The sequence below is a fragment of the Neopelma chrysocephalum genome, unplaced genomic scaffold, assembly GCF_003984885.1.
Source record: "Neopelma chrysocephalum unplaced genomic scaffold, ASM398488v2 Primary Assembly neopelma1_44, whole genome shotgun sequence".
Lineage (NCBI taxonomy): Eukaryota > Metazoa > Chordata > Aves > Passeriformes > Pipridae > Neopelma > Neopelma chrysocephalum.
Window position 1 is genome coordinate 337891 of NW_020897703.1, and position 24435 is coordinate 362325.

At 43.7% G+C, this 24435-nt stretch overlaps 1 protein-coding gene across 33 annotated transcripts in view; it reads left to right on the forward strand.

Annotated features, from left to right (window-relative positions):
• The window catches only part of MAP2 (microtubule associated protein 2), a 222979-nt gene that overhangs the window by 193167 nt on the left and 5377 nt on the right, over nucleotides 1-24435 (forward strand). For 20 of the 33 annotated variants that reach the window (XM_027677935.1, XM_027677941.1, XM_027677937.1 and 17 more), the window contains 6 exons: nucleotides 1809-1870; nucleotides 5729-5902; nucleotides 7308-7461; nucleotides 9602-9945; nucleotides 22699-22791; nucleotides 24299-24380. In XM_027677935.1, the coding sequence (XP_027533736.1) occupies nucleotides 1809-1870; nucleotides 5729-5902; nucleotides 7308-7461; nucleotides 9602-9945; nucleotides 22699-22791; nucleotides 24299-24380 (909 nt within the window). Of the gene's footprint in view, nucleotides 1-1808; nucleotides 1871-5728; nucleotides 5903-6024; nucleotides 6046-7307; nucleotides 7462-9601; nucleotides 9946-22698; nucleotides 22792-24298; nucleotides 24381-24435 lie in introns of those variants that run through there. The other 13 variants (XM_027677957.1, XM_027677967.1, XM_027677968.1 and 10 more) reach the window with 6 other exon arrangements.

Here is a 24435-nt window from a genome sequence, read left to right on the forward strand (position 1 = left end):
CAGTGTAGTCTATAGAGCTCTGAGTGTGTGGCAGTCAGTTAAAACATCCATATTGCATTTATTGTGACTTTAAAATGAAACATGTCCAGTTATAAGATACAAATGTCTACCAAAAAAAGTTGATGCTTGCTTTTATTTTCTGTGTAGTGGCCCAACAAATTACATCTTTCCCGTAATGCCCCTCGGTATCAGAAAAAAAAATTCCCATGTCACTGGTGAGCACTGGCAAATGCCAGTAACTTAGATCAACGTATCCAGAGGGAGGAGCTGCTTTTTGAGAGGCTCATCCTTGACATTTGAAAAAGAAACTGCGTGGCCAGCCCCGAGGAACGAGTTGTGAAGTCTTTGCCTTGACTGGTGTAGCTCCCATGAGGGAAAGCCCAGCCTGGGTTGTTTTGTCAGAGGCTGTGAAATGCCACAGCAGTTCTGCCATCAGAGGAGTGCTTTTGGTGACAAGGCCAGGACAGTGACCTGGCTGTGACACACTTCTGTTCCTTGTCTTCAGTTCTGGGGTCACCCCCCTGAGGTAAAACATGTTTGTTGTGTATTTAGGCAGCAGGGCCTGTAGAGATCTTGTGTTCAGATGGTGAAGTTGTGGTGCTTTCAGGTACATCAGCACAAGCAGCACAGCTCTTCTTTCCACTTCATAGTGGTGACTGGTTAGTGTTCAATGCTAGGAGGAGGAGGAAAGAAGCTATTTGTGATTATTTAATCAGAGAAGAGGTGCAAAACAGACCCAAACCAGCAGTAACAGAAGTGATAAAGTGTGACATGGAAGGGCTGTGCTGTATTTATCCCTGTTACAAATTCAGAAGAACTGAAGTGCACAGTTATATATTCTTTTCCTCCTCACAAGTTTTCTCTCCTACTCCTCAATTTTTTAAGTATATATATATATATTAAGAGGGCAGAACTAGAGTGGGAAGTGTGACAGAAAACCAGGGATGATCTCATTACACCTAGGAACCACACTGGAAGAGGAAAAAATTAACCTGACCTGTCCTGTATGAGGCATTAGGGTTGGTTTTAAGAGTTAGAAAGCAGTTGGGTTCATAGCAGAAGGTTGTCATTTGTGCCTGCTGTCCTTGCTTCTGTGTTTACCGAGGGCATCCTGGCACAGGTACCAGACAATTTCATATCTAGTTTTTGTGTGGTACATCGCTTCCTGAGTGGCAGCACTGGGGTGAAGCTAATAACCTGCTTTCCAAAAAGCTGCGCCATTCAAAAACTTGAGATGGAATCCTAAGTCAAAAAGAAAAATACTGAAATACTGGATCAACATACTTGATGTCCCAGATATAAATTGGATTTCTGAAGTCTGGGGGCTTAGTTGACCTTGTTGACACAACTAGGATGATAATTCAGCAGTGAATCTCTCTTCTTCCATTAGGAATGTTGGCTAATATTTTAGAGGCCTCTCTTAAAATTTTAGTTTGTGGGTGACTTAAAGGTGCCTAATTTTTAGAGGACAGTCCTGAAAATCAGGATACTAAGTTGTCTGAGGATCAACCTTCAGATCAGAGACTCTTTTAGCTGTCAGCTATTTCTTGAACTTTTTTGATTTCTAGACTTTTAGGAATATGAATACAAAATTTCAATTTGTTTGAAACATGTACCATTTTACCTTAAGTAAGATGAATACAGGAAATTACTGAGTACATTTCTGCATACAGTTCACTGAGAGTAATTCACAAAGTACTTGCTTTGCACACTAGTTCCAAGGCATTTAATTGTTCTAACAAGTGTACTAAATAGAAATGCTTCTTATTATTGTTTTTAACTATCAAGTCTTTCTTTGGGTTTCTCAGCAGCAGGTGGTGAAACAAACCAGGCTCCTGGTGTATTTAAACAAGCAAAGGAAAAACTCTCAGTGAGTAAAATCATCTTATTGTTCATCTTTATAATCTCCCTTTGTCCTTATTTCACTTTTTTTTTGTGTTAATTCAGTAACTGTGTGTTCCATTTAAAATTGGTTTGCCATATTCATTCTTCATTGAAAAAGGTAATTAAAACCACCTTTCCTGAATAACCTCTGAAGCACAGTCCTGGGTGGTAGTTGGTGACAGTTTGCAGATCCATGGGGGCCACACAGACTCCAAATTGCAGGAGCTGGAGTCTGATCAGCATTTTTTGAGCCACGTCATCCTGTGGGATAAGATGTGTACCTCGGCCCTTTCTGCAGTGCCCAACTTGCATTGCAGCCTTGCTCGATTGCTGTGAAGGCAGAAACCCTCCTCCAGGGCTCACTGTGTGTCTTCATTCCATAGCCAAGAGTTCTGCAGAGGCCAGGCCTGTGTGGAAGTCAGTGGCCAGTAGAATTTATAAGTGACTCAGTGCTTTGAAAGTGGCCATTTCCTGGGCTGCCGATTGCTGCTTGTGTTCCAACCTGAGTTATGTGCCTTGCCTTCAGCTGCTCTACAGCCTGTTCTGCCCCTTTTGTCTGGCACTCCTCAGCAAGTGCTGCCTTACTCCATGCTGACCCTATGCTCTTTCTGTCCTATCATTCCAAAATCCCCAGGAAACCAACTTCCATTCTCTCTCCCCATGCAAATATTTTTGCTATGACACTCACACATGCTAATTCACATCCGCAACACAACAATACTTTGTCATTGTCAGCCATCATTAACAATTAAGAAGTTCCTTACAATTCCTCTAAATTTCCTAATATACTTCCTAATATATTCCATGGCTGATTTGTTTCATCTGTTAAACCAGATTGTCAGTTCTTTGGGGAACAAAAAGCTCTGTCACATGAAGTGCTACACACTATTTATGAATTGTACGAAATTGTTAGTGCTGAGAGCAGCATAACTGAGTGGAGGCTTTGGAGGAGCCGTGGTTTTTCGGGTCTGACCTGTTTCAGACCCATAACTGGGAAACTGTTGGAGCTTATTTTACAAGTACAGTAAGAAATACCTGGGCGGGTTTCTGGGCTGAGTCAACAGTATGTTTTATTACTGTCTCTTCTTGGGGGATGATCAACACACAAGAGAGTCAATACTTGAGCAATTTTCAATGCTCGTGGAGTGCGCTACGTATAAGCGCTGCAAAATCATTCTGTGCAATTATCGTTCTATACACCTTTCTTTTTCCTGTCCTCTGTGTTCTAGCAAAGATTAGAAGTCTGCCCCTTGCTTACCTGCTCTCCCTGCTGCCTCCCTCTCTGATGGCCACATTCACACAACTCTTGGACATGTTCTCTTCTGTGCCTTGTCTTTGTCTCTGCTTTTATAAAGATCTGTCCCTTTTTTTGTTGCTCTTTTTTCTTTAGGATTTTCAGCTTTTATGTCCTTCACGTGCAGCCTTTTCCTCTCCACTGGTAATGTTAGATCATCCAACCCAGTCAGTTTTGTTGTCCATGTTCAGACTGCAGTTTACACACTGCTTTGCAGAACAAGTTCAGGGAAGGCTGAGCAGTTCCATCTGCTGGAAGGAGCTGTGTACCTGCAGTTCGCAGCAAGATGATGAGAACACCCATCACGTGTTAGGAACACCTCTGAAATAAAGTGGAGGTTCTGCATCCCCACTTCAGCAATCCATGAGTTTCAGTCAGGGTCACATAGATCTGTTTGGGCAGCTGGCCCTTCCAGTAACATAAATTACAGCAGAGGTCAAAGGTAATGTGTTGCTAACAGAGAAGCAGAGTTTTCTGGGCAAAGCACAGGCAGGGACTGAGATATGGTTTCTTTGCTTGTTCTACCATCTTTGAGCATGTTACTTAGATCTGGTTGGGCCAGATTCTGCCACAATTACTGATGCTAAAAAGTGCCTTGCTCCCTAAATAACATGAGGGGGATCTGGACAGTGATAGTCTCAGAGCAGTGCACTAACTCAAGGTCATGCCTTTTCCCCAGCTGTTCCACTGGCAGATCTCAGTGTCATCCATCTTTAGCGTGCCCATTAGATTGAGGTATTCACGGAGAACACTGTGCCATATGAGTGACAAGGATGATGTCTCTGCACTGGGACTAAAATCTTAGTCTGTAAGAGTTTTCTCTCTTACAAAATGTTTTCCCCTTTTTATAGGGGAAACATTCTGCATGACCCACGAATTGAAAAAGGCAGAAACCACTGAATGAACACTTGGACCTCAGACTGTGCATGCTTAGTTACATCTCAAGTTAAGAAAGCCAGCTGAAAAGTTCACAGAACGTCTGCTTCTTGGGGCCACCCACCCACCTGCTCCCACAGAGTTTCAGCATAATAAAAACCTTAGTGGGTTTGTAAATTGGGCCCAAAGTTTCACAGGTGGATGAGACCCATAAATTGAACTATGACAAACCAGTCGAAGTCCGGAGAAGCCTTTGATGTGACAGGAACACACATTCCACAGTTTCTGTGTAAAATAATTATTCACTGGTTTTATTCTGTTTATTCTCAGACAGTAAAATATGTATTGAAAGAGGCATAAATATGTCGCAAAACTCATTCTAGGAATATATTCTTGATAGTAAAGCACTTCCATCCTTTGAACTAATTCCTTGTCTTGCTACTCGATATGGATGATGACATCCAATAGAACTCCTCTCAGCTGTGTTGTAGGACTGGAATTGTTTGTTAGGCTGTTCTGCAGCTCTTAATCATTGTGGGTGATGTCATGGGTGACACTCAGCACACTAGTCTCAGTTTTACATAGGTTGGGTATGCAGCTTAAGCCAGAGGCCTGTCAGGGCTGGACTGCCCATTCTTTTCTCATTTTCTAATAAAGAACAACTCATACACCTTTTCTGATCATTGAGAAAGTCCAGGGGATGGACTTAGATCAAATGCCAAGTTTTCTGTGGCTCAGATTCTGTACAAATCCCAGAATGACTTGCTCATTGGGATTGTTCATATGTGTAATTTCATGTTAGTATGACTACAGAGAGAATCAGGACCACCAAGGTAACACCCTAGCAGTTGTTCTTTGTAGTATCAGTCGTATCTGTGGAAGAGAAAAAAGTGTTGCTTAAGCAAGTAGTCCTGTTCTGTTTCAAGGAAAGTCTTTTTTGTAATGCAGTTAGGTGCTCCTAATTGCCAACAAAGATTTTCTATCTATCCTGTTGGGTTTTAATTGTTCTTTCAATGGGATGTAATTATTCAGAAACAAACAAGTATCTGTTCACAATGACATATCATGTCAGCCTTTCCACATACAGGTTTCCTTATCCCAGCACTCCACAGTCAATATAGATTTATGAATTTCTGTGAAGTGACACCAAATGCACAGAATGCAGTATCTGAAGTGCAGTAGGGATTTTGTCCGTACACAGTGGCACAAGAAGCAATACTGTCTTGTCCTCTTGCTGTTACAACTTTACTTTTAAGATTCCCACTGTTTTATTCTTGATCATAACCTGGAGGGGTATATTTCAAATGCACAACTTTAAAGGACTAGGATCTCTTGGTGCTCCTGGAGCTTTGCACTTGTTTCTAATGCAGCCAACCAGCAGTTGTACCAGTTAAATGTCACTCCTGGCACCAGCTTTGTCCTATTAACACAAGACCAAAATAGCATCTGGAGAAAAAGGCACTTCCTTGAGTCAGTAACTCAGACCCAGATGGTCTCAGTCAAACAACACAAAACTGAAAATTCCATGCAAGTCAGATCTGCATAGACACATTACCAGACACAGGAAAAGTATTAATTCATAGCTCGGCTTTTTATTTTTGGTCCATGTTGTGTGCATTTTCCTTTTGTCTAGCTTCATGTTGTGTTTTCTTTTGTTTGTTTTCTCATGACTAGACTGCTTCTTTGTCAAAGATTCCTGCCTCAAAGTCTAGAGCAAAGTCATTGCTTCCTCCAAGACCCAGCTCAGCTTGCTCACTAACCACTAAAAGGGCCACTATTCTCGATACAGACAGTTACTATGTTCAGCCCTCCTCAGCAGGCCCAAGAGACTCAAAAACAGATGCTAAGGTAAGGTAGCAGAGTTTGGAGAGAGAGGTTGGAGATTGTAGGTAAACTCCATGGATCATATTTTCTACCCACTGAGTTTGAGTAATTCTTTGTGAAGCTTACGTGGGATTACTTACAGCCAGTGGTAGGAAAACTGATTATCAGGCTACAAGACCTGTGCTAGAAAATGGATAAAAACGAAGGAGATTCATCAGAGGAAACAGAAGTGACAAAAGTTATAACTAGAAAGACATATCTTCTTTCTGTGGATGATATGGATGCTGCTTTATTGACTGCTAAGAAGTTACACCCATTTTCACGTGAGTAAGTGGTAAAGAACAGCAGGACTGATTTGCCTTCCGAGTTTAAAAAAAATGTAATTTTCAGCCAGTTAGTATTCTTTGAAATCTAATTCAGTCCCCAGTGTAGGAGGGAACAGTTCTAATCACCAGCAATAAGGGCAGAATCCAAATGCTCTAGGAATCAAATTTAGTCAATGCATAGGACTTTGTTGAAGAAGTTGCAGGATAAGTTTAAAAACATGTTTGGCAGTCCATCCCACCTTCCCTGTGCTTACATTTCACTTGTGTTTGAAATCTACATTATGCTGATTGACTATCCCCATTTAAAAATTGTTTTCACTATTGACTTCTATTTTCTTTGTAATACAGTGCTTGCTGTGTCTTTTACTGATTGGGATCATCATCATTTGTTTTTGGGACGAATATCTGCTTATGCAAGACTGTCTTTGGCTGCCCATCCCCTAAGTTCAAAAATATTCTAATATACATGTCCACTGCTCTAATGGTAAAGAGAGGTTTACTTTACCATAGTAAAGAGAAGGTATGCACTGATTTCAAAAACTAAAAATTTTAGTATAGAAGGAAATAAACCACTAGGATTGATAATGCTGCACCCAAAAAAAAAAAAAAAAGCTGTAGCTAAAATTTTTTCTCCATAAAAAAATTACAAGTTAGTGTTCAAAAATGAAAAAATCACACAACACCCAACAATCTACCGTGAGGTGTATTCTGGGCACCCATAGTGCAGTTACTTTGCAGGTAAACTCACATAGGAATTTCACACTTGAGCTTAAGAGAATTCTTTTACTTTGAACTTGAATTTGCATTAAAAGCAAACCTTTTTAAGAGCCCAGTGTGGAATCCATCCATATTTAGATCCAAGAGTATCCTTTTCTGTCTTGGGTAGCTCAGAAATGATTGTCAGGTGTTTCGATGCAGTAAAGAAGCACCAAGGAGCAAAGCAGAGCATGGAGGGGGACTGGGTCCCCACGGGTTCCTGTGTGAGGAGTAAACTGAGCCCATAGGATGAGGTTTCCCCCTCTGTATAATAGACTGAGAGAAATCACAGCCCACAGAGTGAGTTTTGAAAACGAAACCTCCCTTTTCTATTTTACTGCTGTCAGGATGGAGTAAGCAAGAGTCCCGAGAAGCGTTCCTCTCTACCAAGACCTTCCTCTATCCTTCCTCCCCGACGAGGTGCATCAGGAGACCGAGACAGAGAGGAGAACTCTCTCTCCCTCACAGCTTCTCTTTCCTCTTCAGTACGACGGACCACCCGTATGTTTTTTTGCATATTAACCTTCTCCTCCTGTTGCGGCTCCACCCTTGTTACATTTGTCACATTGCCATAGGATGATGTGTGTCTACCTTTGACACTGAGGGGTAGGTCTAGGGTGTGCTGTTGGAAATCAGAGCCCCACAGGCTGGTTTTGTTCAGATACCAAGTGCCTGAAACTGGGGACAGGATGCACCTGCAATGCCCAGAGCCAGGACTGCTGCCCAGACTAGTAGAAGATGCCTTTGCAACAAGCACAGAGCTGGGTGAAGTATTTAACACGCAGCATTTACAAACAGCAGCAAGAAATAATGAGTCAAAAGGGAAGTAGGCAGCACAAAATATTCTGAGGGATCTTGGAAAAGCGAACGTGATAGTTACCGTGATTAATTTGTTGTTTCCCAGTAGTTGTCTCCCTGTGCTCTCATCCTAGGGTGAAATCTCTGCTGAGAATTGAGATGTTAGGTAGCGGAGTGACTCACTGGCGGGAGCTGGGATAGTAAACCAGCTAGGTCCTTTTATGAGGACCAAAGATACCAGATCACAAATGAAAAGGAATTACAGGTCAAAGAGAATTTTACCAAAACCCCCAGAATTTTCAGCTAGATTTGCATTCAGCCCAGGCCTCAGAACCCACATGTGGCTTCCTGCTTTCCAATAAGAATTCCTCTGTTTTCTCTCTTTAGAAACCAATTCAACCCTTTCTAAGACAGCTTAAGGGAAGTAGATTATTAAATTCTTCAAAAAAAAGTCCTTTGAAATTCTTGTGTGATGGTCCAAGAGTAAAACAGAGACCCTTTGTAAGCAGAGTGCCCCCCAGCTGCCACAGCAGCCCATTCTTCTGACTAAGAGTGAGGGGCCATTGAGTGTTTGCCAATGTAGTAAAGGGCTGAGGAAAGAAAAATAAATATACCAAAGCTGCAAGGAAGTGGGGGAAAAAATAATTCCCTGTCTGTCTCAGTTGGTATAGTGAGAGGCTTTAGCGTTGGTTTGGAAAGGAAAAAGTGTTCAGGGAAACTGAAGGTGAGGGGAGTATGTTCAGTGTATCTAAAGAATAGTGTAGAGCAAAGAGTGTCCCCAGACCCCAGGGGCAGCTGTGCGTTAGGTTTGGGCCACCATCATAGCATAAACAGAACAATAAGAAAATACTTTAAATAAGAGTTTGCTTAGTCCCACTGGATGCTTTAGAGAGGCTCAGTGGATGTATAATTCCTGAACATCTTCAGGTGAAACATAACATGCTCCCATTTGGCATTGAGGTTCCCAGGCTTGGGGGGTTGCTTTGGTCTTTCTCTCCCTCAGTATTCTCAGCGAAGCTTTACTTTAAGCAGCATATGGAGATATCTCATCTTCTGTTTATTTATATTTGAGAGTTAGGAGCAGAGCTGGCTGCAGAAAGCACAAATGAAGTGATCCTTCTACTCAGTGAAAAGGACTGGCAATGCCATAAGCACTGAACGAAAGCTGCTACAAAATGATATAGTTGTTTGGGGTTTTTTGACTTGCATGCAGATGTATCTAGAATGTAATTTTATAAAGGTTGCCTCCTGTAATGGCTTTCTTTCACTGCACTAATGAAAACCAGCGATTGAATATGAAGACATCTGCCTATCCACACAGCAGAGCCATGGCTTCTGCACAGCTGAATGCCCACCCAGGGTTCAGCTGCAGATTACCAGCAGTGGCATGTGACCAGCAGCAGCCAGGCACTCAGAGCCTTTAGTTTCAGGAATACCATCAGAATTTTTCCCACTTTCTCTTTTAATGCCCAAACACACTGAAATTGGTAACAGCGTTCTCACTGGCTAGTTAGGTTGTTGATCGGATCAAGTCCCAAAGGTGCTTCTCATCCTTTCCCCAAACTGGAAATAAGTGTGATGTTGTGCCTTATTTAGCAAGCTTTGCAGGAAGCATAGGTGTTGTGGGAAGCAGCTATGTTACAGAATGGAGAGCTCAGTCCCTGTGTGTGGGCAATGGCTCAACCTCTCAAGGGTAACTCCTGGCAGGTTGATTAGCAAAGACACAGAGACAGACATCCAGGCTGCTGTTCTTGCTTGGCACACAGGAATGGTCTTGGGAGTACAAAGGGAAGAAGAGATGTATTTCTGTGCCCATAATGCTGTTTTTCTTTCTTCCATGTAGGATCAGAGCCAATTCGTAGCAGAACAGGAAAAAGTGGAACTTCTACCCCCACTACTCCTGGCTCCACTGCCATCACTCCAGGGACACCACCAAGCTATGCCTCCCGTACCCCAGGCACCCCAGGGACACCCAGCTACTCCAGAACCCCCCACACTCCTGGGACCCCCAAATCTGCAATACTGGTACCTACTGAGAAAAAAGTTGCCATTATTCGCACTCCTCCTAAATCTCCAGCCACTCCAAAGCAGCTACGAGTTATTAACCAGCCTCTACCTGACCTCAAGAATGTCAGGTCCAAAATTGGATCAACGGATAATATCAAATACCAGCCTAAAGGAGGGCAGGTACGGATTCCACTCATTATGTTCATCCATGTGCGGTTAATCTTATGTGTACAACTCTGGGATAGGTATGGGATAGAAGCCCTTTTGAGTCACCTTGCAAAACTACTTCTATTCTCCATATGTCTTGATTGTTTAGATAATGTTAAATGGCACGGACAAGGGAAATCTTCAGAAAGCATTTTGTGACCTGAAAACTAACAGTGCCTCATTGAGATCAGCTGAAAAAAATTCAAACAAGAGTTTGCACTCCATGCCATAGATACGTTTCAGCCTGAGTCTGCAGTTGCTGCTTACTTAGTCTTCATCAGTACCAGCAAATAAAAGAGACTTGGTTTAATTTAAGCGAGTTGAAAACCAACCCAAATAGATGTTAGCAGGATCACAGAGCACCATTGCCCTTTACTGTGCCATTTTATATGACATGTGCATTGCGTTGAAGTTAAGGAGGGTTGCAGCCTCCAACCTGGTAAATCCACCCCGAGTTAAAGATGGTGGAAGGAGGCAGACTTAACTGTTCTTCTTGCTGCAGGGTTTGAATAAGCAGGAATAGGGTTTAAACTGTATAAACTAGAGGGTGTTCATTAGAAAAGTGTACACATAAGAATGTGTAATAAGGCAGATCAGGATTTTCTATTCTCACCTTCTGAAAGAACAAGACTTCTGTGACATCTTGATGTGATTAAAGCTGAATAAAAGAGGTAATTTCATACCTTGCAGTCATGCAGTGAAGCACATTGTCCTGAGGATTGCTTTCAGCTAAAGACTGAACATGTGTGTGGTGGCAAAATCCAAGGATCTCAGAATGGTTTGGGTTGAAGGTGACTTTAAAGATCATCTAGTTCCAACCCCCTCCCATGTGGCCTTGAACACTCAAGGAATTGGGCATCCACCACTTCTCTGGGTAGCCTGTGCCAGTGCCTCACCACCCTTACTATCAAGAGTTTCTTCCTAATATCCAATCTAATCCTGCCCTCTGTCATTTTGAAGCCATTCCCCCTTGTCTTATCACTCCATACCCTTGTCCAAACTCCCTCTCCAGCTCTTTTGTTGCCCCTTAAGGCAGTCGAAGGGGCTCAAAGGCCTCCCTGGAGCCTTCTTTTCTCCAGATTGTTCTCCAGGCTGAACAACCCCAGATCTCTCATCCTGTCTTTGCAGCAGGGATGCTCTTGGAGCATCTTCATGGCTCTCCTCTGTACTCATTTCAACAGGTCCATGTCCTTCCTGTGCTGGGAAGAGAGCTGGATGCAGCACTGTAGGTGGGGTCTCACAAGAGCAGAGTAGGGGGGCGGAGTTTCCTCTCTCGACCTGTGGGTCACTCTTTTGATGCAGCCCATGACACAGCTGGTTTCTGGGCCGTGCATGCACACAGCCAGGGCATGTCCAGCTCTCATCCACCAGCACCCCCAAATCCTTGTTGGCAGGGACTCAATCCATTCTCTGCCCAGCCTGTATTTGTGCTTGGGATTACCCCGACCCTGGAGCAGGACCTCAAACCTGGCCTTGCTGAAATCCCGTTACTACAGACAGAACTTGCCAAACTTTGGAAAGGGCAGTAAAGATACAGGCTTTTAACTAACCAGAAGCTTTTGGAGACTGAGGGAAGATCAGAGAGGGAGCACCATAAATCTTCCTGAGGTATGATGCTTATACCTTCTTCTGAAGAGTCTGTGCTTGATGCCCTGCCAAGCAGAGCTATAGCCAGAGCTGGAATGGTCTTCCCTCATTTTTGGGCAATGCAGAAATGCTAACACAGATGGCATTAAAAGCCAAAATCATGTCCAAGCAATTTGTCTTTCTATTTGGAAGGACTATTACCCTGGCCTACAGGATGAAGAAATGCACTCTATTAATTTTTAAAGATTTCTAAACCCAAATATATAACCTGAAAGAAATCCTGATTTCTTTAGAAACAAAGAGGCTGAATGAGGAAAAAGACTATAGCTTACCAACATTTATGCTAAAAATATGGGCAACTTAGTCTTGTGTGTGTGTTGATGTATTTTTTGTAAGGAATACCTGTGTATTTCATATTGATTCTGGGCAGAACCCTATGACAAGAACACCCAGAGCCCTCAGCTCCCTTTTACTTCTCTAGGATTGCTGAGTGAGAGCAGTGGCAATGTGAGTGCTGTATGAAAAGTTCACTTCTCAGGCTCCTCCAGGGACAGGACATCAGGGTGAATAACATGCTCCCCATTCAGCTGTCCTGAAAACAAGACATTCCAGAAGCTGGGTTGGACAGTGTTTCCAGATCAGATCCTTATATTTGTGCATGAGTTTGGGAATTCATAGTGGAACTTAGAGAACAGTGAGGTTTGCCTAATGCTATCTCAAAAAAAATAATAAATTGGATAAAAGTTAACATTGCAGCTCTATGCCTGCTGCAGGTCTTGCAGAGAAGAACAGGCTTATCTTTTAAACAGTAAGGTATCTCTTAGGTGTTCATCCTGTTTTCATGGTAAATTAACACATTCAGTGCTTTCCAGGATTTGGACAGTAGCCAGTTACTCATAAAATCAAGAAGATAATGCCTCAACAAAGGTGGTTCTGCCTGTATTTTGACAGGTGTCGGAGTAATTATTTTTGTATGGGAGCTCCTCTCCTGTTTGACATATTGTGTAGCAGATGGTCACAGTGCAGGGGCTTCAGGAACACAAGTGCAGACTGAGCTTCTGGATTAGCATTCCTGATAACAGGCCCAGCTGCTGGACATGGGGCCAAAAACAGTGCCACAGTAGTCTGTCCTCCTCCTCCCTGGTACTCTCTCTGGGCCATAACAACTGTACAAGACCAGGGAGCCACAGCAGATTGTATTTCTTTGTTCACACCATGCCTACACAGCTACATTTCCTTAGCAGTTCTAAAGAATTGCACAGTGGCCACTGACCTGTGGGTTAGGCAGAGAGAGACCCACTGAGTTTTTCCTTTATGTCTCATTTATGCCATAGTTGCTCAGTCTAGACAAGAGGTTTTAGGATAATTCTTCTCTGGTTTCTGCAGTTGAATTTTATAGGATCTGTGAGAGGAACACATGAAAGCTAATTTCATTTCCTTGTGTCTGCTTCTTTAATGTCTGGTAGCAAATATTGCCCTGGCTGAAACGAGCTGTTCTTGGCTATCTGCTTTTAGTGTTGATACATGAAACAAACAAAAAGCTGCTTTATAACCTGGACTGGAATTGCTGATAGCAACAACCACAGGAAAAACAAGCAGACAAAAAGCCAGCATATATCTGGACAAGTTAAGTACATAAACATGACATGCAAATCACTAAAGAAATACAGATATGCAGCCCAGAAGTGTCATTTGGAGACAGACTATCCTTTTACCAGAGGCATATCTGAACCTGGCACAAGGGCTTTTCTTAACTTTGAGCTGTCCTAGAGAAAGCTGCACTCTGAAACCGCCAGAGGCTGAGGTGCAGAACTGAAGAAGCAGGGGATGTTTGAATGCTAAATAAATCAAGAACTCCAGTTCTTCTTCAGCCTTGAATTTCATCAAAAGCTCGTTAGACAGACTGATTTTACTTCAGCTCTGACTTGTCAGCCACAGAAACAAAAGGTGAGCAATTGTTCCACCTGACAGGGGTGGGGGGAGTTGGTAGTATGAAGCACATGCTTCTAGGGGAAGAAGCAAGCTAACTCTGCACTGCATTAAGCTCCTACTAGGAATAGATGGCTTGAGATGTGTTTAATTGGTATTCTGCAGTCTGGAGAAATGAGGGCTGCTCTGCTCTGGGATGCAGTCAGTAGGTGGTTGTCTGGTTTTCTCTTCACAGTAGAGTATGGTGAAATGTATCGTTCTTGGCAGAGCTCAGAGGTGACTTGCTCATGGGTATGTCTGCTGGGCTTCAGATGGATTTTCACACTGCATCAGCTGTGGAGGAAATGCAGTGCTTTCAAAAGTAACCCATTTGCATCTGTTATTTCTCAGACAGCCCAAGGGAAGCATGGGGGAAGGGGCTGGAAATCCATTTCAGATGTCAGGACTGGTTGGGGTTCATTTTTTTGGTTCAGATATTTTTGTCTTCTTGAAATTCTGTCTATGAATGGGGTTTGAACCATATTGGAATACAGAAGTCCACTAATAGAGTCTTTTCATTATTGACAAGTATTTATAAAGCATCATAGGCCATCAACTGAAGATAAAGCCAACCTAGATTTGTTTTAATTTACTCATAAAATACATATGTAAAATCTTAGCCATGGGCAAGAGCTTCAGTGGATGAGAAGTAGCAGAGCTTTATCGAAGTGAATGGAGCTGTACAGAGTATAATGTCATGTGTTACCTTTAAAATATCACTAGCTACAGTGATGGCCAGGAACTTTTTAAGAAGTAAGATGAGACACAGAAAAATTAAACACCTAAGCCATATTGAAGAATTAAGTGTTCCCTGAAGGTTTTTAGGAAGATTAAGAACTTCACCATCTTCTCTGAACTATAGAGAACAAAGTGCAATTAGTCATGGGTCAAAAAGTTTGAACAACTACCAAACACTGTTCATTAGACCCTATTCAGTAGACCCTTTTCAGAAGCCACGAGAATTCTGGGAAGGAGAACAGGCATCTCCATAAGATGATAAAACAGACTGGCACAGGGAAGATATCTTGGAGCTGGGCAGAGGGTGAGGTTTGGATGGGTATCTGTTGTAGTCTTTGCAGAATTTTTTGTTAGCTTCAAAATCAGTTTGGATGGCAGGAGAGTTTCCCCCCCCCCCAAACCCCCACACACCCCCATCACCACAATTTACAACCCAGTCTGCAGAGAACAGTAGACTTCTTGGTGTTCCCTGCCTCAGCAACAGCCTGCCAGGATGCAGAGTCAGTGCAGGGACAGACAGGTCTGTTTGGGGCACCAGAACTGAGCATGTCCTGGAGAAATGCAACTCAGAACTCAGTAATTTCCCCTTGAGGTGGCATCTTATAAATGCTCCTCCTCCCGTTTCGTGTGTCTTTGCACCAAGTTATGATCACTGATGACTGCCCAAAAATTAATCTGAGCATCTGGGTTGCATACTCTTGGTGCACTGGCTGGTGAAGAGTGTTCTGAAAGGTGGCGGAGAATAAGGCATAGCAAAAAGTGCAGTCTCAGCTGTTGCTGGGTTCCTTCTCCAATCTCCTTCTGGCACAATCATGTGGTATTTTTCCAGTCCATTGTGATTTGAGGCATAGTTGAGCCAAAACCATTTTGGCCCAAGTTAAGAGAATGTCCCTGAGAGGGCCAAGCTTGGTGCCTTCCCCAACCAGAGGCACAGGAGGCAGCTGTACAGAGAGGTGTGGACAATATGTAACATGGCTGTTGTTATGGTATGTAGCTAGTGAGAGACTGGGGGGAAATTGTTTCCACACTGTTGGCTGCACTTACTGGAATAAGTTTGTGCATTTGTCAAGTCAACAATTCAAAACTGTAAAATAAATTTATCTCTGTCAGTCTGGGGTTTTTTTTCCTTTGCACATTCCCAGTTTTGGGGATTTGCAAGACATTTGAAGGAATTTATTCTGGACTGAAAATTAGAAACTGATTCATATCTTGTTAATTGCAGATCTACAAATGCCAAGAGAAGTTAGGAGTTTCAAGTACACCTTCAAAACTCTGTCGCAGCTTATAACCTTAATTTTCAAGTTTTCAAAATTTAGAATTTTGGCTGATAATTCCATATTGGACAGCAATAACATCTTGGAGCTCCTGTGTTCAGACTGCACTCATTTAATGGAGGGTTTGCCTGAGTACAGTCTGTATAATTAAGCCTTGAATTATTCTGGATAAAAACTTAGATCTTCTTCCTGACTCATATTATAGAAAAATGAAGCAATCGCTGCCAGGCTTTAGGAAGTTTCAGATCTGATATTGAGTTTCTCTGTGGCTGTTGCAGAGTAACATCACTGCTCTGCCTCAACCATCTGTAAAAACATGCATCATGCCCTTGAGGGGAAACTGTGGACCACAATCAGGAGGGTCACAAGCAGTCTTGTAGAGCTCTGGTCACTAACAAAACTTCCACTGACTGCAGGAGCCGCAAGCTGAAACTTCTCCCTCTTCTGAAAGCAGTTTGGAGCAGTGCCGTGATTGCTGCTGGTCAGATGAGGTGTGTTCAGTCTGTCCAGCTAGAACTGAAGGTACCACTTCCTGGACAATTCAGTATCTTTCCACCAACTGCATTTGGCATCCTAAGCAACCAGTTTCCACTCTTAGCTGGCTCAATTTAGAAGAGTCAAATCTCAGCTGTGACGTACCATGGATCATTGTTCTCTCATTAATAACAAGGGGAGAAGCTGTATTTTTTTCCTAGAGTAAATGGAGATTACCAGGATGTAAATTCCTGGGAAAGTCTGAGTCATCCCAGCAGCAAGCTCAGCAAAGGAGGCGTTTCAGCTGAGCTCTAACTAGTCTAGATTTGAGAAATAAAATGAGGAAGGTTGTTCTTTTGGGAAAAATGTTCAGACATAGTGTAATCTGGATCAGAGCTGTTTCATCATATAATAGTGTTCTGTCTTGCATAGAAAGGTGAGAAGAAGTTTGTTTTGTTAGATGGGAAAGGGCAGGAAAGAAAAGGATAGAAACCTTGGGTTTTATATTGGAAATCTGGATTTGAACAATAAGAAGAGATGCTAAGGGACATATCTGCTGAGCGTTAGGAAAGCCAGCCTGCATGAAGGATGATTGGAAGATATTTTTGAACTTGAACTGAACAACCTAATTGTCTCCATTAGTCTGAAGTAAAGAAATGCCAGACATAGTGACTCAAAACCCATCCCTTCTCAAAGATAAGGAAACTGATTTGAAAGCTGTGCTACCTAATGCTCAGCAGTTGATATTTGAAGCTATTAGTACTCTTTCCATGAGTAGGGACTGTTGTGTCTAAAATTGAAGTATCAAACTCTGTAGTTTAGCAAAATCTGTTGTTTGTTTGTTTGTTTGTTTATTTTTTGTTGAAGGGAATACTAAACCAAGGATCCTCTGTTTTAGCTGAATTAATTGCACTCCCAGGATCTTCTTTTATTTAGTGTGCGGGAATCTTCTTCAGTGATTTTTACCATTCTTTTTATCAGCTCCCCAGCCTTAGTGAGGACTGAGATTGTTTATTGACTCTAAACTCTTTGGCATGGAAAATGGTCATTTCACTTTGTACTTCTCAGCATAATTATGCAAAACCTTTCAGTGTTTCCCTACAGGCCTTTTCTCCCTTTATTGGTAGGGATGATACATTATTGTACAGTACATTATTTTGCCTGTGTTATGTCCAGCACAGCCTTTTATTTTGAATTTCAGTAGCCTATAGGCTGGCAGCCTCACTGGGGTGTGTATCCACAAATTCCAGGAGCGCAGAGGCTGGACATGACCATGAGCTCTGTCTGTAGGTGTGGAAAGTCTGAGGCACAGTCTTCCTCTTCAAGGACTTTGCTCGGCCAATTAAATACTCTTCCCCTCCCTTTTCTCTACCTGTAGCCTCTGCCAGGAGTATGAAGACTGTAGTATCATCTGTCCTTGGCAGCTTATAGATCTGGAAGCACTTGGAACTGCCTCTTGATTCTAATCAGGCTTTAACCCTAACCTTGCTTGCTGTGCGAGACAAATTCTTGTCTCAGTCAATCCTTGTGTTAACAGAAGACCAAACACTGAAATAATGTCTAGCTCCTGGGATACAGCTCTGTCAAATTCCTGTGGTAAATAGAAGGAACCTGCCCTTTTTGATAAGTTGCTGGGAGTCTGGGAGCTTTTTGCAGTGTCACAGCTCGACAGCATGTTCAAACAGCAAGTGGAGTCAAGCTAGAGTATTTTTAAATGCTTTAGGCAGAGTGTTTGTGGTAGAGCTTCTCAGAGGCCCTAATTGCAAGGCAGGGAGAACATAAATCATCAGCTTCTTGGAAATTATATTCAGAGCCTGTAATTTCGTCAGCATCACAATTTTAGTTCTTCACATATCTTTGTTTTGGTGTGTACCAATGTAGTATGCCATAGAAGGGAAGCTGTTTATGGATTCTCTGCCTGGATTCCAATAAGTTAGGGGCTTTTCCTTTCGCTGTGAAAAGCAGCTGAACTGAGTGATTCTAGGCAGCAATGGAACATAATTCTTTCTCTTGCATAAGCAGCTTTTAGTCATTGATGTTGTCTTCAGCAGTGAGGCACAACTGAAATAAATACTCTCTGGCATTTCTCTGCCTTCCCCTCATGTTTCTACAAATTTCTGCTCATTGTGAACCCAGTAGTGCAGTACTGACAGAGGAGGACCTCGAGCAGGCCCTTGGACTGCCAACTGTTGTATATAGAGACTTTGAACTCCAAATTCACTTTCTATTAACAGGGGACATATATCTAACTGGGAGATTCACAGGTATTGCCAACCTGTCATCTTCTTCTCAGGCCAGCCACCTTAACCCAGAAGCATCCTGTCTGGTCTAGTGTAGATGTTGCCCTTGGACCACAGCCCCTGGCTATTCCGATTGCCAGCCAAGGCCACTGTATATGGGAAACTAATTATTTTACCCTGCTGAGTGCAGAGCAAGATATGCCTTATTTAGAGAAACATTTGGTTTCCTCGCAGGCTACCCATAAATGCCCTGCATTGCCCAGAACTCTGACAGGCAGCGTTCAGGCAGCACAGGAGGTGTTTTGGAGCGCAGTGTCTTGGTCCTGCTGGGGGTTCTCTAGAAGCAGTGTGGGTCAGTGAGGCAACACTGGGTGCACACTGGCACATAGTCTGCCCTGGGCTTCAGTTCTGGACCATTGCTGGGGAGTCATCAGAGGACAGAGTAGGGGGAAGGTCTGTCACGCTTTCAGGGCTCCACACAGAAGCCAGTTTTCTCTCGGGCAATATGGTTTTGTAGAATAAACATGGCATTGCCTGTAAAACTTTATTTTTCCACTGTGGTTTAATTTCATGCACTTATGACGTGCTGAGGAACCTCATCTTGGTCTTGATCAAAATACTGATGTCCAGGCCGTGTCCAGCATACCTGTGCAAACCAGGATCAGATCAGAAGAGAATGTACCCATTTCAGACTAGCAGGTCAGAACCAGAGTTATTGTCAGGACATTATCTTGTTGGGATATCTAGTGAGTGTGAATGGAAAGCAGTCCTGTTTCTGCCAAAGACTAAAATGTTCCCTTTCCTGAATAAGAGCATGAGCAGGCTTGATCTGTCATTTAACTTGCAGCAAAATTGAAGTGCCTGTGTGTATATCCTTACCACACCTCCACCCTCACACAAGATGTACATAACATTCAGAACACGGAGACCTTCCTGGTGAGTGGTGTTGATTGTGTTGTCTCTGTTGCAAGCAGCTGCATCATGTAATTCCTTTCATCAAGTGCCATCATAAAAGTTTCCCATTTTCTTGTTGTAGCTCTGTTCCCTTGGGAAGGCAGTTCCAGAGTCTCCCAGCTCTGATAGTTACAAATTTCCCTCCAGATTCCAGCTTAAAATAATTCACAGTCAGTTTACATTCTTTGTTTGCAAGCCAAAGTTTTTCTTTCGCCTAAAGAGTTCCTGTCCCTCCCTGGTACTCTCCCTCTTCTGTTTACAGTCAGATTTCTCAAAGGAAACAAAGCTTCTGCAGTCACACTGGCTGGCAGTGTCAGCCCTCCTCAGCAGCTTTGGAACTTGATGATCAATTTGAACCAGTGCTGGCAAGGGAGCAGTGGTGAGAAACACAGGCAGTCCCTCCACACTGAGTGATAGTTGTTGACTGGGTACAAAATGGAAACTCAGCATAACACTGTTGTTGGGGTAAAGGCAGTGATAACTCAGCCCTTCTCTACAGAGACAAACAGTTGGCTGGTTGTGTATTAGCTTCTGTTTGCCCAGTCAGGCAGACCTGGGAGAAAGCTTGGGAGATAACTGCTGGCAAGAGGGGATAGGCCTTGCTGAAGTATATAGGATTGAGGAATTAAACACTTTAAAAGCCTAATCTACAGGAAGCAAGGCTCCATTCATTTGTAGAACACTTAGTTACAGAGGGCAGTCATTATTTAAATATGTGCAGGAATATTGATATATTCCAGGAAAGGGAGAAACAGATCATCAGGGAAAACCTGGATCAATGCAGTTCCCCCCTGTGCCGGATGACCAGCACAACACATCCACATCACTCAGCTCACTTCAGCCCTCAGCACAGGACATAAGTGATACATGGGTCTCCTGCTTGCCCCGCTGCACAGGGGTATGTTTCACCCACTGAGAGGATAATTGAGATGATTTGTCCTTCACATTATCTGCTAGTCAGGTCTGTGGGCCACGAGACTCATAAACTGTCAGACTCCTGGGTGCAAATCAACCTTTAGGCACTTGATCAAAGACACCCTCTCAACTTTTCACCTTGCTTTGGTTCCATTTTAAGCTACAGGCCCCCAGTCCACAGTGCTGAGGTCTTGTCATGACCCTAAGTCAGCATTTTCAGAGCAAATGCATCCCTGTGGCCATGGCTAAGAGGTGCTGCTGATCCATTGCTGAGAGAGATGTGCTCAGAAAGTGCTGGGAATGCTTTCTGTTTTGCCCAGTTGTGTCTGGCCTGAAGCTCTCTGGGAGCCAGATCTGACTGCACATCTGATGTGTGTTTCTGTAACTGATGTGACATCTGTCTTGTACAGTGGTGGGATACATTTTTAAACAATATATTGAGAGAAAGCACAGGCATAAAACTCCAAAGGCATTTGCTTTCATGTTTCACTGTACATTGGCTTACTTGGATGGATTAAGCAAATGGGAGGGAGAAAGACAGAAGTCAGTTTGCCTCCTGAAAGAGACCTACCAGTTGTGGGGTATGCTGGTGCTGTCATTACCATTATTGCTGAGCAGGCCATCACCAGTTAAAGCAAGTTTTTTGCTTTAAACTAAAAAGTTTAGGTTAAAAAAAACCTTAACATCCTTAGTGGTTACGTTGTATGTACTGAGGGGGACCCATCAAAGAGCTTGCTGTGAAGAAGTTCTTCACATTAGCTGCAGAGTGTGAGCCTCTGAACATTTCATCTTGGGAGTATACTGAGCTTTAGTCAAGATTGTACTCCAGGTGCTCAGCACCAGAGGATTCAACTTGCTATCTAAATGTGCCATTATCCCCACTGCAGGAGCCAAAAGCTGCAAAATCCAATATCCCTGTAAGGGAGAACATAGTCTTTCCCTAGTTTGGAGAGGTGAGGCACAGAGGGGAGTGACTTGCCTCAGATTTATCAGGGAACCTGGGGCAGTTTGGGGGCATGAAGCCAGGAAGCAGAAACTGCACAGGGTTCTGCTTCCTCCCACTGACTGCTTCGGCTGTTTTGCAGCTGCTTGTGTTCCTGGAGCGGTGAGAAGAAGCTGCAGTAAGGAACTCTAGTGTGCCTGTCCCTCTCTGTTATCTCAGTAGTGGTTGGTCACTGTAGGTTTACCTACAGCAGCAGCCAACAGGAGTGTGCTAAGTAGTATGTCAGTGAAGGCTCCACAAGTGCCATTTAACAAAATGAAGACATAGTGACCCAAATTCTGTGGCTTTCTGTACAGGAAAGAGTCTAAATTCATATTGAATATTAATACTTAAAGATAAAATCCAGTGTAACATTTGAATAAAGATTTCATGTTTAAGCCAGAGAAATAATATGCTGCATGGGTGGCACTCTGGTGCAAAAAAGGTAGGAGCAGCCTTGGCCAGAAGCACCTTCTCAGACACCTAAAACCCCTAATACTGGTGAGCACAAACCCCTGCCCTTGCTCAGAAATAAATCTGAAAGTGGTATCATTCAGGTGTGCAGCCAGTTGTCCCTGCCAACTAGTAACTGCCATCTAACTGCACATCATTCCCAGGGAGTAAGTACAGTCATGGGTGGCATCTGAGTTCTGCGAGATAACTGCTTTGCCATGGGGTCAAGCATGGGACACCATGGCCTGCCCTTCACAGAGTTCACCTCCAGGCACCGTCATATGCCTGCAGTGCATTTGTGGCTAAGGCAGCATATTAAAAATGTGGGCTTCTGGCATGTATAAGGGAGGATGGCACCATCAAGGGAAAAGCAAGGACCTAATCCTGTTACGTGAAGAGACAAAGAGCACAGGGGAGAAGCACAGTGCTGCTAACACTGCAAAGTTATGGCCAGCACCAGAAATCAAGAAGCAGGGATTGCAGCTGTAGGTTTCCAGATGATGATGTTTTCTGCATTGCCCTTTAGTAGATGATGGTAAAGAGGGAGAGCAGTAGAGAGCTCTGACTTCAGTTTCATTAATTTTGTTGATCCTCTTTCACAGAACACTCTGAGGTCTGTTATATGAATGTAGCTGCTGTTATGGCTATATGGCAGAAGGAGGGTGGAAATACCTCGGGATTTAAACCCATAGCTGAGCTGGCTGGATCTTGGGTTTCTGCATCAAATGCTGAGTGTGGGGACAAGGGTTTCCAACTTCTCCATATGGCCAGTTGAGCAGCAACATTGAATATAACTCAGTAGAGCCTAGGACAGGCTGTCTTAGGACTGTGCCCAGTCCAGGCAAGCAAGAAGTTCTTTAAACTTTTCAGGGAAAAGCCACCTCTCATATCTCCCAGTATAAAAATTCTCCCATTTGTATTTCACCACCACTTTGTGAGGCAGAAAAAGAGCAGCGTAGTGTGTTTAGAGATGCTCTGAGAACATACTAAGCATAGAGATTGTCAAGGTTTACTTTCTCATGTTTCAATACAAGTGTCAGACGGAGTCATAGGAGGAGGCAAAATGACCCTGGCTCCCTCGTCCTGCGCCTCAATTGAGTGTGTGTGTGGTATATAGTAAGTTACCTCCAATTCCTTTTAGGTTAGGATTTTAAACAAGAAGATCGATTTTAGCGATATTCAGTCCCGGTGTGGTTCCAGAGATAACATCAAACATTCTGCAGGGGGAGGAAATGTAAGTAGTATGGACACCCTCTGAACGGACATTTCCACTGTGGTGGTCTCAACAGCCAGACCCCTCTGTTTCCCTTCCTCTGAGCACTATTTTCCTTCTCTCTGCTGTTTCACATGTGAGCCTGGTCTGGTAGTCATGTGAGCCTTGGGTATCAGTGGTGGCTTCCTGATCTTTCTCCGCAGAGCACAACACATTTCCAGAAGATGGACAGGGAGGGGAAATCAGAAAATAAGGGTTATCTTTAAATTCCCAAGGGTGCTGACAGTGAAAGTGCAGTGTGAGCCAAAGGTTCAGTGCCTTTCATGGGAGCAGCCCAAGAAAGTAATGTCCAGGAAGAGAGTGCAGCTCACAGTGAGACTCCAGCCTCCAGGTTGGGCTTCCTCAGCTGACCCTTCAGTTATGAGGGGAAGAAGAAAAATAAGACATAAGACAAAGAGAGGGGGTGTGACCAGCCAGCGTGCTGAGTGCTCATGCCACAGCATTATTCCAGCGTAACAAACTGAGGTTGCTCGGGATTTGACCAGACAGCCCTTGATTCTAGCAGGCACACTGGAATAGCTTAAGGTGGCTACAACCATCCTGCTGGAAATGATCTCCCCTCAGATGGAAGAGCTGATGGTGTGGGCACATCTGATCCAAACGTGTTCAGTACAGCCACCGGTGCTGGCTTAAGTCGTTGCCGGTGTTGTGAGCAAACCAGTGGTACTGCAGCCATCCTGCAGCTCCTGCTCTGGCCTGAAGGGGCTGCGACTTCTTGAGGCCTGCCAGCACAGTCGCTGTGGCTGTGGGCCGCCTCTGGGAGCTGTCTGGGAGTGCAGCGAGGCAGGAGTGTCGCTCTGTGGCTGTTCCCAAGCTGGGCTCAGTGCAGCCGTGGCGAGGCAGCCGGCGGCCGTGCGTGGAACCAGGAGGAGTAGGGGTGCAGGTGCCACTGCCTGGCTGAGCAGAGCAGTGCCACTGCTCTCGGGTGAGCACCGAGCCAGATGGCTGAACACCAACCTGCTCAGGTACAGCTGCAGAAGGCACATGTGTACCTTCATCAGGCTCTCCAGAGTGAATTGACAGGAAATGCATAACGTATTTAGCTGCAGAAAAATATGAAACAGATGGTGGAGATAAAAACAGTCACCAAAATATCCCGGTTGCCAGGATGCACGTTCAGGAACAGAAGCAAATGGGATGGGCCCTGCTGCGTGCAGGGCTTTGGAGCACCCACCGTGAGAGGAGGAGGCTCAGAAACATTTTAGAAAGAACTCACAAGCTGATCTGCTTTATCCTCCTCTTCGTTTTGCTAATAGTAGAGCTTAACCCAGCTCTGTCATCTCCCTAGATGTGAGGGAAGCTTGCTATATTAATCCAGGTGTTTCCTCCTTGGTGGCGTGATCTGTTTTCTACTAATCATTTCTCCTTTTCCAGTGGTTTGTAGAGGCTTGGGCTCCTTCTCTGCAGGGCTTGGCTTTTTATTATTTTATTCATTTCTGTAATTTGTGCATTTGTGCACTTTTGACAGGTACAAATTGTAACCAAGAAGATTGACTTGAGTCATGTGACTTCCAAGTGTGGCTCACTCAAGAATATTCACCACAAGCCAGGTATTGTAGGAATTTCTGGGTTATGGGACAAAGGGAAAGACCTAATCCTGTTATG